Here is a 14,390-nt window from a genome sequence, read left to right on the forward strand (position 1 = left end):
AAGAAATTGGGGGTTCGAAAGGTACCCAATTTCTGCTTTCTTGTAAATATAAAATAGAATCAACTCTGTCTTTGATGAGTTTAGTGAAAGCTTAATTTCAGTGCACCATGTCTGTACAACATTGCATGCAACTTGCATTAGTTCCATGATGGTACTCATGAACTTTCCTATAATGAGGATCACTTCATCAGCCAATGCTTTAGCGAATATCCCAGCATCCTTAAGTCTTCTCAATATGCTGTCCATAACTAGGCACCATAGCAAAGGTGAGATACAACTCCCCTGAGGGCATTCAGTCACTACCTGCACCTGTAGTCTGGTGCCGTTTTCCCAAACAACAATTATTCTATTATTAAGAATATATCTGACCCAACTGACTATCACATTCTGGGCAGAAATGTCTAATAAGGTTTTACAGACAGCCTCAGGCCTTGGTTTGTCAAATACTCCTTCTACATTGAAAAAGAATCCTAAGGAAGACTTTATGTGTTAAGGCCTTTTCTGTCCTCTCTACCAAGGAGTGCAGGGCAGTCTCAGTAGATTTTCTCTGAAGATATGCATGCTGACTTGGATGAAGGGGATTGGTAACACCTTGCTTGTAAGGAAAACTGCCACCAACTTCTCCAGGATATTAAAGAGGAAGGAGGATAAACTTATAGGTCAATAAGACTTAGCGACACTATAGTCCTCCTTCCCAATCTTAGAAATTTAAGCTGTCAACATTTTCTTCCATGACTCTGGTATACATTCCCATGCCAGAGAGGCTGTAAGCAATAGCCTAATCTGGGGGAGTAGGATATTAAGTCCTTTGAGCATGCATGGGAGAATACTGTTTGTACCTGGGGCCTTATATGGCTTCAACTCCCCTACAGCCTACCTAATGGCTCCACCCATAATTATAGACTCCGCTAATGCCCAATCTTCTTCATTAGATGCCTCTCTGGGGGACTCCATGATTGGAGGATTGTCTAATGTTCTGTGCTGGCAACCTGGAAAGTGTAGATACAATAAACGGGACAAGGTTTCCTCTAGACTGGAGGTCCACTTCCCATCTGGTTTCCTTAATGTACCTAATGGCTGTTGACCATTACTACCTAGTGGCTTTATTAATCAGGAGGCTTCCGGCGTGCTTTCTATGTTACCACAGAACTTGTGCCAGCCATCTCGTTTATGTATTCTTGATTTTCTTTTATACTTATTGGAGTGGTATACATTCCAGTCTGCCTCTAGCTTTCTCTTATAAGGTTTATTATAGGTTTTTTTGTGTCTTTTTGTAGTTTAGTCAATTCAGTAGACCACCATTTGACTTTTTTACTAGACTCTCTCTTCAGTGGGCAAGCCTCCTGGTTGGCTGATATAACAGTTCTTTTGAGAAGGCTAGATTCCATGTCTAGCTGCGAACTGGAAAGTCTTCCCACTGCGTAGGATGAATCACCTTCCAGCCTCTCTCTAAATAGATCCCAGTCTGTATTACTCAGGTTTCTTTTCAATATGAGTAGAGGCTTCTCAGCTATTATATTAAATGAGATCATCCTATGATTAGACAATATTATATCTGAAGTGACCCTCCAGTCTTTACAAAGGCTTTTAATGCGGCTTGAGGCAAGTGCTATCTCTAAAACCTTACCCCTTGCTCTTGTAACAAAGGTTGCTTTGCCCCCTATGTTAAGGATTTTTAAGTCAGTTGAAGCTATAAATTCCAGCAAGGCTTCACCTCGCACATTGGTGTCAGCGCTTCCCCACAATTAGTGGTGAGCATTAATTTCTCTGCCAATTAAGAGTGGTAATTCTACCTTTCTGGAGTATCAAAGAAGTCTTTATAGGTATTGATAAGGGGGATCTAGACTATTGAGAACACAAACAGATCCTATTAACAATTTAATCTTATTTATACTAACCTTGATGATTAATGTCAAGGTTGTGATGTCTTTTGTATTCAACTGAGGGAATGGCAGCACCTGTAGGTCTTTAGAGGTCCAGATGCAAGCCCTCGGATTGTCTTCGTATGGGGTTGGGCAGATAATCCTTTCACCTATACTCCTATTTTGCTCTAAGTATAGATATTATAGATATTATAGAAAAAGGCAGCAGACCCTTGTGTCGAAAAAAGAAAGTTTTCTTTGAAAATGTTTGAAGTCGAATTTCTTTAAAAAGTAATTAAGTCAAAACATTTATTAATCAGAATTATCAAACTATGCATTATATACTGTTTCTCAATTGTTTGAATTCGAATCATAATTTCTTTAAAAAGTAATAAAGTCAAAACATTTATTAATCAGAATTATCAAACTATGCATTATACACTGTTTCTTAATTAGTTATTTCTTGTACGAGGAGAAGATGGTTGGGGCTGCGGTCAAAATGAAACACAAATAAGTTAATGTAACTTATTTAATTGTGCCAATATTTCGGCTAGAGTTTCTAGCCTTCATCAGGGCTAAGAACAGAACAAGATAACAACCAATAAGTATAAAAAATAAAATATAAACAGAATGATATAAAGTGAATAATTTTACAGAATGGAATTAATAAAATGAAGTGATGAGAGAAGTGGAAAATCAAATGCATACATAGGTAATTGAACAAGTAACATAATTAAGGAAATAAAATAAAATGAAGTTATATAATGCAAAGAAGTATGAATTTATTAGTTATTAATAATTTAAAAATTGAAATATGGAAAAAAAATGAAGTTGAGAGAAAGAAAATGTATATAACCATAATAATTGATAAAGAGGCAAAATATAAGTAAAGTTTAACAAAAGAAGTGAATAGATGAAAACAAAATTATTTTGAAAACAACAATAATATATGGTGAACATAACTAATAACATGGGTAAGGAAAATGAGAAAAGAAGGGGTGGTAAAATAAAGATAGGGAAAAAAAGAGAATAAAACGAACCTGTTAGCTTGAAAAGCAAACACCAAGTGGTATTCTGCGCCAATAATGCTTAAATAAGTTACTTAACTTATTTGTGTTTCATTTTGACCACACCTCCAACCATCTTCTCCTTGTACAAGTCATCCACGGTCAACTATCTCTCATAATTAGTTGTTTCTTGTTTTACTCGATTATCAATATTTTTTTATATTTATAGCCAAGCCTCTAATTACTATGCAATTCCATATTTTGTTAGGTTGCATTATATCTTTATAAATTATCCAAACATTGTTATATGTATTTGACAATAAATGTATATTTGTATAATTTCAATATTATAAAAAAAAATTATTTTAATAGAGATTAAATTCCAGATTACAATAATGCTATATTCAACAATGGAATTCCTAGAATATGGATTTTAGTTTGTTGCTTGCTGTTAAAAGTAGTTATATTTATTATTATTTAAAACTCAATGAACTAGTGCAAAATCTTTGATCGAGAAATTGGATTGAAATCTTGAATTTGAAATTGAAGGAGATATTACAGAGTGTATAGGAAAGGTACATGAAATAATGAACAAGATGTCAAGAAATAATCTCACTTTGATTAATATCGGAATAGTAAAATAGTAAAATAAAAAAATAGTATAATTATCTACTATTTGAGTTTTTTTTTTTACCGCACCTGGACCATATTCCATTCATTTGATTAATATCTATTTAATTTAGGCTTTTGTCTACTAAACATCAAAATTCAAACCAGTTTTTTAAAATGAAAAATTGAAGAATCTTGTTCTGGAAAACATCAAAATTTAAATTGCAAATAATTGAGCTGTTCTAGGGATGTTGACCGCAACTCAAATTTTAAACGCCTGAAAATTATGTGTATATTTTAGTTTTCAAAAAGTGCTTACATTATATTTTTATCTATTAACATACATATTTATTATATTTTTAATTATAACTCAAAAAGTATACATTTTTTTGGTAGTGATACATATAACAGTGCATGAAATAATTAAATTATCTGAAAAAGAAAAAAAATCAACAGATATAGCGAATTTTTTATTGGTGTTTATTTTTTAAGCATACCCTGCTGATTTCTATAGTAGCCCACTCTCTTTTTATCACCTATTCTATCTATATAAATAAAAATATAAATTTTCATTTGTTTCTTATTTAAAAGTTTTTTGGTGTCGTCCTGGAAATTTTAAATTGATGGAAATCCATCCTTTATTTAGGTATCCACTAGAAATAGAATTGTAATTAAAATTAAGTATTATTTGCACATAACCCAGTTTTTTTTTGTTTTGTTTTTTTAACAAAAAAAAAAAATCACTTGAATTGGACTATATGGAGTTCTACCATTCCACATGTTTGTATCATGTCTTTAATATAACTCACATCACATTTACTTATTGTATATATTTAATACAGTTGTAAATATCAATTAATATATTAAATAAAAAAATTGGACTATTATTAGTAAAGATGTGGCACCTTAAATATTTCACCCATAATTTTTAAGATTTTGTTTGTTACTATGAGTAAGTTTTGTATCATAGCTTGAGGACTGTACACCTCTGAACATTCAGCCTATTTGGTTATTTGAAAGATAAAATTGCTTCCATAAATCCTTATTGCTCCAATATTAGCTGTGAGGAAACAATGTTTGTATTTCCCTTTCATCAAAACCCTTAAGAAAACTGACAAATACATACCAGAACTGTATTTATTTTTTTCATCTACTGATATATCATAAATTGATGTATATAATTAATTCAAACAATAATCCGTAGTACAATAGTCTACATTTTTTTTTTTAATGAACAAAATTTGAAATCAACTCGCTCCTAGAATGTAAGGAAGATATTTCAAACAATCTTATTTTTTTTTTTTTATATGGATGAACATTAGATAGACATAGGCTGTTTTACATAAGTCCTTACAATGAGAAGGCACAGTGAGGGGGTGACTGGTTTTTCATCAAATTTTTTTTATGTTTGTACATCCAAAATATTGGACATAGGTCCAATGTTGGTTCTAATGTGTCCCAGGAGTTGGGACAAAAATTATTTTATACAATTTTAGTAGTACACTTCATTCCTGAATTTTCTTAATATTGTTTTTTTTCTTATTTTCTTACATACTCAACTGCTCCAAGGATAGATAATGTACCGTGGAAAATTCTATGTCGTATGTTCCCATCAAGAAAAAATAAGAGATTTGTATGTATGCTAAATGGGAATACCAAAAAGATATCTCCAAACATATGGGAAATGAACTAAATAGTAATTATACTTTATGTAACCAAAACATAAAAATAATAATATGTAAGTATATGTTTAATGTTTTTTTTTATATGTAGTATATATAATAGTATATGTTTAATTTTAACTAAATAAAATAAATATCAAATAAAAATAACATTATTAAATCGGGAAGTTCCAACATTTAATAAATAGCATTGGCTATTTATTAATTTATTAATATAAATTAAATCACAGATTGCAATAAATGGCTTATAATAAACGTTTATTGAGATAAACAATGTATGAAAATATTTGTTTTTTAGCTCATAAAACTTTATCTTAAATTATGATGTAATAATGAACTCTGGGTATTTCACATCCTATTAGTGAAGTAATTCTTTGTTTTTCCTTCCTACAATCAAATTATACAACTGGATACAGTTCTATGTGTATACCACACAGCTCATGAAGAACATTCCCATAACAATGGTAATTATTTATTGATAATATTAGTTCTTCAGAAAAGTAGAGTAACAAAGAAATTGAATATTATTCTGCTATTTTTATTAAACTTCTATTATTTTATTTATATATTATCATCCAAAGTTTAGGTCTATGTGTCCATGTTAAGTTGTCATTTCCTTTAAAACTATTCATTACACATTCCTTATAATCAATCATGTATAATTAGGTAAAATATAAATTGATAGTACAATAAAAATATTAAACATTATTAAAAAATAAAAAATGTTCGATTTTTGTTGTTACACTTGCCACATTCAAATAATTTCTTTTAAAGTAATTTCTTATTGAGAGAAGGCCAAAAGATTAATAAATATTATTAACAACATATAAAAATTATGGATTTACATTTTTGATTGTCATTAATGTTTATTTACTAACAACTTAATTCAGTGATATATGAATATTAAAAATTATTAAGTTGTTAGTGAATGAACCATAATGACAATCAAAAAAGTAAATCCATAATTTTTATATGTTGTTAATAACATTTATTAATCTTTTTTTTTTTTTTTTGATCCCGCTAAAACAGGAAGAACAATAAATTAGTGGATGCTTTATTATGGGAAAAAAGAATAAATCATGTTGAGTATTACCTTTTACTACATGTGGTATTTTAAGGTTGCCTGAAATACTTATCTATTTATTGTGAAATGTTCATTATGGATGGTCCTACTAGTAAAAAAGAATCTGGAAGTGAGGAGCCTCCTTGAATCTTTTGGTATAATGACACATCTAAAACAAAAATTTTTTTTGTTGCACCTTAGAGTGGGGTTTATACTTGCTATTTTAATTTATTTTTTCGTAACCGAATAGTCTATTTTTGAAATACAAAAAATTCTAAATATAATCAAAATTTTTTTTGTCATATGTGCCAGTTTTAAAGCAAAATAGCGACGTGTCTATAAGGAATAATCAAAATTTATGTTGAGGAAAATGGACAAAGAACTACAGGCCAATACAGGAATTTTCTTATAGAGGGCATACTTAGTACCATGGTGATATGTAATAACTATTGTATATCCTCTCCTCCCCCCTCTTTAAAAAATTTAAAACATTTATTGCTTTAATTTTTGAGTTTCTGTTTTTAGGACCTTTTAAAATTTATTAAAAATTTAATTTAATAGGAAATTTAGGTGAAGACCAGCAGTGGATATGTCAATATAAATAAATATACTTTAACTGACTTTGGAATAAAATTTATTTTTTATTAAAGGATAAAAGTGTGTATGGTGAATGTAATAAAAACAATTTTCAAGAAAAGTTTTCTTTCATCTTTGGGGAGGGGTGCTAACCCAGTCATGGTAAGGATTTTCCTCCCTTTTCACTAAAATGAGAACTTTATGTACCATTAACTGCTACAGATATTTTTCTGTTTTATTACTTTCTGATTTTGTTAAGCTGGATTCCCTTACACAATGTTGCATATAAATAACACTACATATTCAGGCAACTGAAGGATTATTACCATTGTTATGTTACATAATTACTCTTTTGTTTTATGCATATTAATTGGCCATGTTTCATCTTCGCACTCCTTTCGAAAACTATTTTATCCACTTGATTTGACAGAGGTCTGAAGTTGTAATACATAACACCCACTGAAGTGTCAAAATTATTTTTGCTTACAAGTGATTTACTCAATGAATTATAATGTGGAAATCATTTACATAAGTGTTATAATTTAATAAATAAATAAATAAAATTTATCCATCTCTTTTAATGTTTTAGAATCATCTTTTGATATTTACTCTTCCAATCTTTCAGTAATTTGGCCTTTTCTTCATATATTTATCTTTTCAAAAAAAAAAAATAAATTAACTATGACGGGTGACTTTTTAACAAAAGTAAATAAACATTTTATTCGATAATAATGGAACGAGAGGGGGGGGGGGTTTATGAAATAACACCATTTATTTGAGTGAATATAATCCTGTACGTGAATTAAACATTTAAAGGTTTTCTATTTATTTATTGTTTCATTACAGGTAAAAAGCTAATATTTAATTAATTGTTTTAAATCTGAAGCCGAAATGCTTCAAATTCATTTGATCAATCCTATTGTCCATTGCGTTGCCGTAGGGGCAGATTACTAATTTAATCTCAATCTTTAAAATGAATAAAAAAAATTGATACAAAAAGAAAGTCATTATGTTTTAAATTATGTAATAGTAAATTTGAAAAGATAGACTTCGCTAAAATGTGCTTGAACTCATTTGACTTCAGTCAGACGCACTTAGAGATAAGAACGATAGTGGTTATGAGCAGATTCTGTTTGTGTTTAAATGTAAATTTTATATTTACCCAAATTGTAGGCATTTTTCGAATAATTACTTCTAATAAAACAAAAATGATCCGATGCTGGCCTCGAAATTTTATTTTAGGAACTGGATTAACCTCAGGTGTAATATGTGCGTAGGTTTTGGAGTCCTTTCATTTAGATGTATGATCTGTGTATTTATAGATTTAGGTGTAGTCCTTTATATATTATATTACAGAGCCTCTGGTAGTAAAATAAATGTAGCCTAAATGATTTTGATCTCAGTTAATTCTGAGAGAAACCGTTTGCTTATTTTTCAGTAGTGAAGTATGATTTTGTGTGGATGTTTTAACTTTAGCATTATGTTTTTTTCATTTTGTAATTGCATTATTTTCGTTCCAATTAGGATTGTGTTGGAGATGTTGAAAAGAATTATTCTCTTAAAGGAGCATGATAGAGGTAAACAATGTTACTTTATAATTTACCTGTTAGAGGAAGCATATTTTAAATCTGTTTTAATTAGATTTTGTTCCTTTATGATAGTGAACGTCTTGTTATGCCTATAAAACTTGTTTATGCATGATTGTTTTACAACGGTCTTGAAATTTATTTTCTATGATTATTTACATTATGATAATTTTTTGTTTTTTAAGTTATCCTGATTTATTAATCTCAACTGGTTTTAGGTTGAAGTTTGGAGAAATGATTGAAAGTGTATCTCGGCGTGCTTTTGGTGGCTCAAGTGGGACTTATAACGTTAGAGCTACAGAATTAGCAAGGGATCGGAGGCTTAAAACATTGACAGTGACTGTTATTTTTTTAGATGATACCAAACAGTTATTTCAGCTTGAGGTTGGTACTTTATTTTTTTGTCGAAAAGTTAATTTATAATAACCAACATGTAGTTTCTATTTTATTTTGGTTTGCTGGAAGAATTTGGATTTTTATATTTATTTGTCATATATAAATCTAGATTTGAACCTTGATTAAAAAGTTCTCCTTGTTAAAATTACTTAATATTTAACTGAAATCAGTGTTGGCCCTAAGGCCAGGGAACCCGGGAATATGGTGTGGATACCAATCTTAAAGAACACCTTTTATTAATTAGTTATTATGAAAAATTATAAAGTGTATGAGATAAATTAACTATAATCTTATTGTTATTATTAAAAAATCAACTTAATTAGAGGTTTATTGAATGCGACATAATTCAAATATAACGTTATATACAGCATTTTTTTTTTTTTTTTGAAGGAAGGGGGAGGGTGCACTTATGACATAATTACACCAAATGTCCAAGACTGATACTGCTTATAATGTATGAAGTTGGAATTCAAACATGTAAACCGTTATTTTACTTATGGCAGGGTGTTCTGAAGAACATTGGAATTTGATTCTACTGTCAGACAATAATATATTACTAAACTTGAAGAATTTCACATACGAGTGATTCTGGTTGTCATGTTTTAAAGCTTATGACCCCTGATTAGATTCATGATTACCATTGGTTCTCAATTGGTAATTGTTCCAGACACAAAACATTAATTATTGAGTGTTATTCATAACATGATTTATTGTATGTGATTTATTATTGAGTGTATTGTATTATTTAGTGTTATTCATTATTAACCATATTTTACTCTTTATGACATAGTTTATTCTGTAAGACAAATGACTAATATGGGGCTCCGCAATGTTTTGTGGTGCAGGTTCATTTGAGACTAAAACACTTACATACACCAACACTACATTTACTTTACTAATTTCTCACAGTTGGAAATATAAGATGACAAACAAGATTGTAAATTTTTTGCTCAAGTCATCTATTGATTACCTATATAATATAACTCCAGAGTGGATGTCAAGTTTTATTTCTCTGGAACTCTGCAAAATATATATGTACTGAGCCAGGTGGGAATTGTACCTACAATCTTCTAAACTAAGTGTTTTGGGACCTATGCTCCTATTCACTCAGCTATTAGGACCCTAATAAAGTTATACAACGTATTTTAACTGTTCAATTTATCACATGTCAGTTAAAAAATCCAAGTCATTAATCATTGTTGGTTATTTAATTGTGAAAACATTTGAATATTTGGAATAAGGTACTTTTTAATCTATACTTTTTGTAATCTATTCACACAAAATAATAAGAGTGTTAACCTACCTCTTCTAACCTTTATAGGAGGGTTCATGTTTTTCTGAGACCACCACAAAATAAAAGTCAACACCCTTTGCCACTTCAGATATGTGGGGTTGCTAAGGTGATGCTTTAACTCCATTGGTTACGAACGGCCTCAAATATATTTGTATCAAGGAAAATATGCCTGTACATGCATAAGCTAGAGTAGCAGATGAATTTTTATTAAATTTGTACGAGACGATGTCAATACTGATGGCAAACTATTCTCCAAAATTGGGCTAAATTGAACCAGCCGTATTTCAAATAAAGGTGTACTGAAGAAAATGCATTTACACGTGCTTAAGAGAAAGCATTTGACATAATTTGTTAAAATTTATAATGGACCGAGTACCAACCTGCACTATTTCTGAAGTTGTCATCAAAATCATTAACTGTTTGATCGATTTTATCCAAGACAAATTCGACTACTGATAGATATATACAGAATCAAATATGTTCCTTGATGCCTGAGACGTAAAATGTGAGTGAAAATTTGTGTTTCTCAGGATATAATTTTGTTTTAATTCCAGCATAGCTACAAAGCTAACCTACCTTTGGTAGATAGGAAGCAAAAAATAAATAATTTCAGATGACCTACATATAAGACAAATAAATATCACTATGGGTCTCTCAAACTCACCTGTCCCATTTCAGACTTAGTTTCAAAGTTGATGAAAAAATCATTATATATATATATATTATTTGTTTTGTTTTTTCAACCTATTATGATGATATAATGAAAATCTGTTTCATTTTATAGATAAAGTATTTTATATATCTTTTTTTTATTAATATAATTTTTCTTAATTTAGAAACGTGCAAAAGGACATGTGCTGTTAGAACTGGTTTTCCAGCACCTTGAGCTTGTTGAAAAACATTACTTCGGGCTTCAGTTTTCTGATAATGGTGTTCCTCCTACACCAGCCAATGCTGACATTATGGTATCTTATTTTCAAATGACTTTTTGTAATATTTTTCTCCTATTCTATTTAATTTTCTCATCTATCTGTCATTTTAAATTTTGACTTTGTTTCTATAGAGATGGCTAGATCCCGCAAAACCAGTAAAGAAGCAAATGAGAGGTAATAGTTTTTTTATTGTTCCTTACCCTAATATTAATGCCCCCTACTTATAGTTTAGTTAATGGTACATAATGTCTCGATTTTAGAGATAATATGTAGACACTATTACCTTGTATCTCTTATCGGTGTATAGAAACGAATAATAGTGTTCAAGAAAATGTGAATTAACATATATACTTTTTTTTTTAATTTTTTATTTTAATGGCATTGGAATTTTCCATACAGCCAGGTTTAAATTTTATTTGTATTTCCATTACATTCACCGTGGTTGAGGATCAAAGTTTTATATATATAGTTGACCGTAAAACTTAAATATAAGAAGATGGTCAGGGTTGCGGTCAAAAAAAGAACAAATAGTTTACTACTATTTACTGTCCAACATTTTGCCCCACTTTGCAGGGCTTCATCAGGGCTAAAACGATACAAAAAAAAAAAAAGACTTAGAACATTACAACAATAAGGTAATTTGAGTTAGGATAAATATTATGTAAAAATAAAGTGATAAGAAATTACATATAAATAAAAGGAAGGAAGACATAAAATAATATTAATACAAAAAAACCTGAATAAACAATGATGAGAGTAAAAAATAAGTAATAATGGTAAGAATAAAAATTTTAAAAAATGCGTAAAACATACAGTTAAAAAAGTACAGGAGACGTATATAAAACAAAAAAAAAAATGAAGAAAGTAGAGATTAAATAAATGTCTTGAAAGAATAAATATAAATAAAAACAATAAAATTTTGTATTAATATTATTTTGTGTCTTCCTTCCTTTTATTTATATGTAATTTCTTATCACTTTATTTTTATATAATATTTATCCTAGCTCAAATTACCTTATTGTAGTAATGTAATTAGTTTTGTTTTTTTTTTTGTATTTTTTTAGTCCTGATGAAGCCCTGCAAAGTGGGGCGAAACGTCGGACAGTAAATAGTTGTAAACTATTCGTTCTTTTTTTTACCGCAACCCTGACCGTCTTCTTATAGTCAAAGTTTTTCATTTTGTGGAACCGCCACTCAATGAAAAAAGACGTCGCCCCCAGGCCGGATTCGAACCGGCACTGCCAATAGACATCAGAATGGTAAGACTGTACTCAATTTCAATTTTCCAGTAATTGATATTTGTGGAAACTTTGAGTTATAGGGTCTCCCAACTCTCCGAATTTGACCTATAAGACTCTTAAGACTTCATTCAACCTCAATTTTCATTTCGAGTAATAGTCCTGTATTTGAGTTAAGAGGTTAATTTCTATCTCTAAATGCATTGGGGATCAGGATTAGCTTAAAAATATTGGGGCTTTTGACATATCAAGTTTTGAGTTTTAAGGTTTTTACTGTATTTTTTTACAACATAGTTGAAGTGTCAAGTGGAAAACCAACGAATGATGATTTTTTAGTAATTATACTTTTGATTGAGTCTACAATCCTTCAATGCTCTTTAATTCCATTATGCTTGATGATGTGTATTCATATGAAAGTGTAATTATTGTAAAAAAAAAAAAAAAAAAGTAGGTTAGAATAAGGTATTGAATTGAAATTTTTTTGTCTCAATATTTAATATAAGTTGTTCATCATTTTTCTCCCTGCCCATCAGTTTTACTTTTGGATTAATTTTTTTATGAATAAATTTCATAAAACCAAAATTTAGAAGTAATTTTTATGTCATTAAGTGATTTTTCTTTGGTTACTGTATTGTTTGCCTTTTTTTTTTTAATTGTCCATTTTCTCCACCGACAAAAATGACTGCTAGTTAAGGTTCAAATATTGTTGATTTTATATTGAAGAAGTATTGAGAATAATAAACATTATACTAAACTAAGAAAATGACTAATTGATTGTCTCATCTTTGTTATTATTTCTTAAATGAAAATTTATGACCGAGTACAATCTTTCATCTCAAACAGTTACATCTTTACAAAAATTCAAAATGAATTAAAAAATATAAGTGTCTTCCTTAATTGAAGAAAATATTATACATTAAAAAAAGGAAGGGAAAAACGAAATTTTTTACTAATAATTTTGGAACAATTATTTAATTATATTATTTTTTTTACTTAAAGTAAGCACATGATATTTTGTTTATTTTTAGGTCAAGGTTACTTTTATTTGAGAGTAAAGTTTTACGTGTCTGACCCTAGTAAGTTGCAAGAAGAATACACTCGCTATCATTTCTACCTTCAGATCAGGAAGGATATATTGAATGGAAAACTAATCATACCTCCGTCCACTGCCTGCCTTCTTGCTAGCTATATGGTGCAATGTAAGTTAATTTTTCTTTTTAGTAGCCAAAACAATTTTAACCTTTATCATTTTATTCATTGTGTACCATGGTTAAATACAGCAAAACCTCACCCAACCAGCATCCCTCTCAACAGGCAGTTTTCAAATATCCTGTTGGGGCGACGGGTGTTTTGTATGTGAAAACCGACCTCTTCCCCAGAGGGAAATGTTCGCTGGTTCGAGATAAAATAAAACAAAAAAAAATAACGGAGGGCCTGAAATAAATATCACATAAAAAAAATAATTGAGAAAATGAAATAATAAAAAAATAACTTTTCAAGTAATACACAGATTTAATTAATTAAAATATAAACAAAAAAATGAACTGTTATGTTATTACAAAAAAAAAGATCGTGGAGTAAAAGGGATAAACATATTTTGATACATGTACAAACTAAAAGAAAAAAAAAAAAATTCTATTTACACTAGAAATAATAAGTTAATTAAAGTAAAAAAAGAAAATATGAAACTCGAAGGAAGAAAAGAAAGTCACTCACAGATGGGCGTGGGGTCGATATGCGTTAGTATATATTTTTTTATATTGATAGTTTGATAGTTGGTTGACCAGGATGACCGCTGGCGAGTTGGTGAGAGAGAGGTTACCAGGCAACCCGACGACTCCAAAAAACGTAGACTGCACAGCGGTGACTGCCGGTGAGTCGGTGAAAGGGTTCCAAAACAAAATAGCTCCTCCAAACTAGAGTCAATAAACAATGGCGGTGGAGCGTCCGTGAAGCAGTACATCTCTCTTCTTACGCCGTGCCAAAGCCACCTAACATTGCTCCAGTGCTGCCTAAATCTTCACTGCCAACTGCCTCATCCGCGGTTATGGTAGAACTGGCCCCACTGCCTTCGGTATTGTTCTGCAAAATAGCTCCTCCAAACTAGAGTCAATAAACAATGGTGGTGGAGCGTCCGTGAAGCAG

General features: G+C 30.0%; 1 protein-coding gene and 1 long non-coding RNA gene across 5 annotated transcripts in view; one reads left to right on the forward strand and one right to left on the reverse strand.

Annotated features, from left to right (window-relative positions):
- LOC136797200 (uncharacterized) overlaps positions 1-8,041 on the reverse strand; it is a 14,792-nt gene extending 6,751 nt beyond the window's left edge. The window contains exons 1-2 of the long non-coding RNA XR_010845038.1: positions 7,962-8,041; positions 6,254-6,392 (exon numbers count right to left, since the gene is read on the reverse strand). This is a non-coding gene — a long non-coding RNA (uncharacterized lncRNA). The remainder of the gene's footprint in view (positions 1-6,253; positions 6,393-7,961) is intronic.
- Ptpmeg (protein tyrosine phosphatase Meg) overlaps positions 5,564-14,390 on the forward strand; it is a 31,853-nt gene continuing 23,026 nt past the window's right edge. Inside the window, exons 1-6 of one of the 4 annotated variants that reach the window (XM_067053131.1) lie at positions 5,564-5,624; positions 8,324-8,376; positions 8,604-8,769; positions 10,912-11,040; positions 11,139-11,181; positions 13,274-13,444. In XM_067053131.1, the coding sequence (XP_066909232.1) occupies positions 8,620-8,769; positions 10,912-11,040; positions 11,139-11,181; positions 13,274-13,444 (493 nt within the window). In that variant the 5' untranslated portion in view covers positions 5,564-5,624; positions 8,324-8,376; positions 8,604-8,619. Of the gene's footprint in view, positions 5,625-7,850; positions 8,069-8,089; positions 8,245-8,323; positions 8,377-8,603; positions 8,770-10,911; positions 11,041-11,138; positions 11,182-13,273; positions 13,445-14,390 lie in introns of those variants that run through there. The other 3 variants (XM_014438624.2, XM_014438625.3, XM_067053130.1) reach the window with 3 other exon arrangements.

This window comes from Halyomorpha halys, unplaced genomic scaffold, assembly GCF_000696795.3.
Source record: "Halyomorpha halys isolate HHAL.00 unplaced genomic scaffold, Hhal_1.1 Scaffold62.1, whole genome shotgun sequence".
Taxonomy (NCBI): Eukaryota; Metazoa; Arthropoda; class Insecta; order Hemiptera; family Pentatomidae; genus Halyomorpha; species Halyomorpha halys.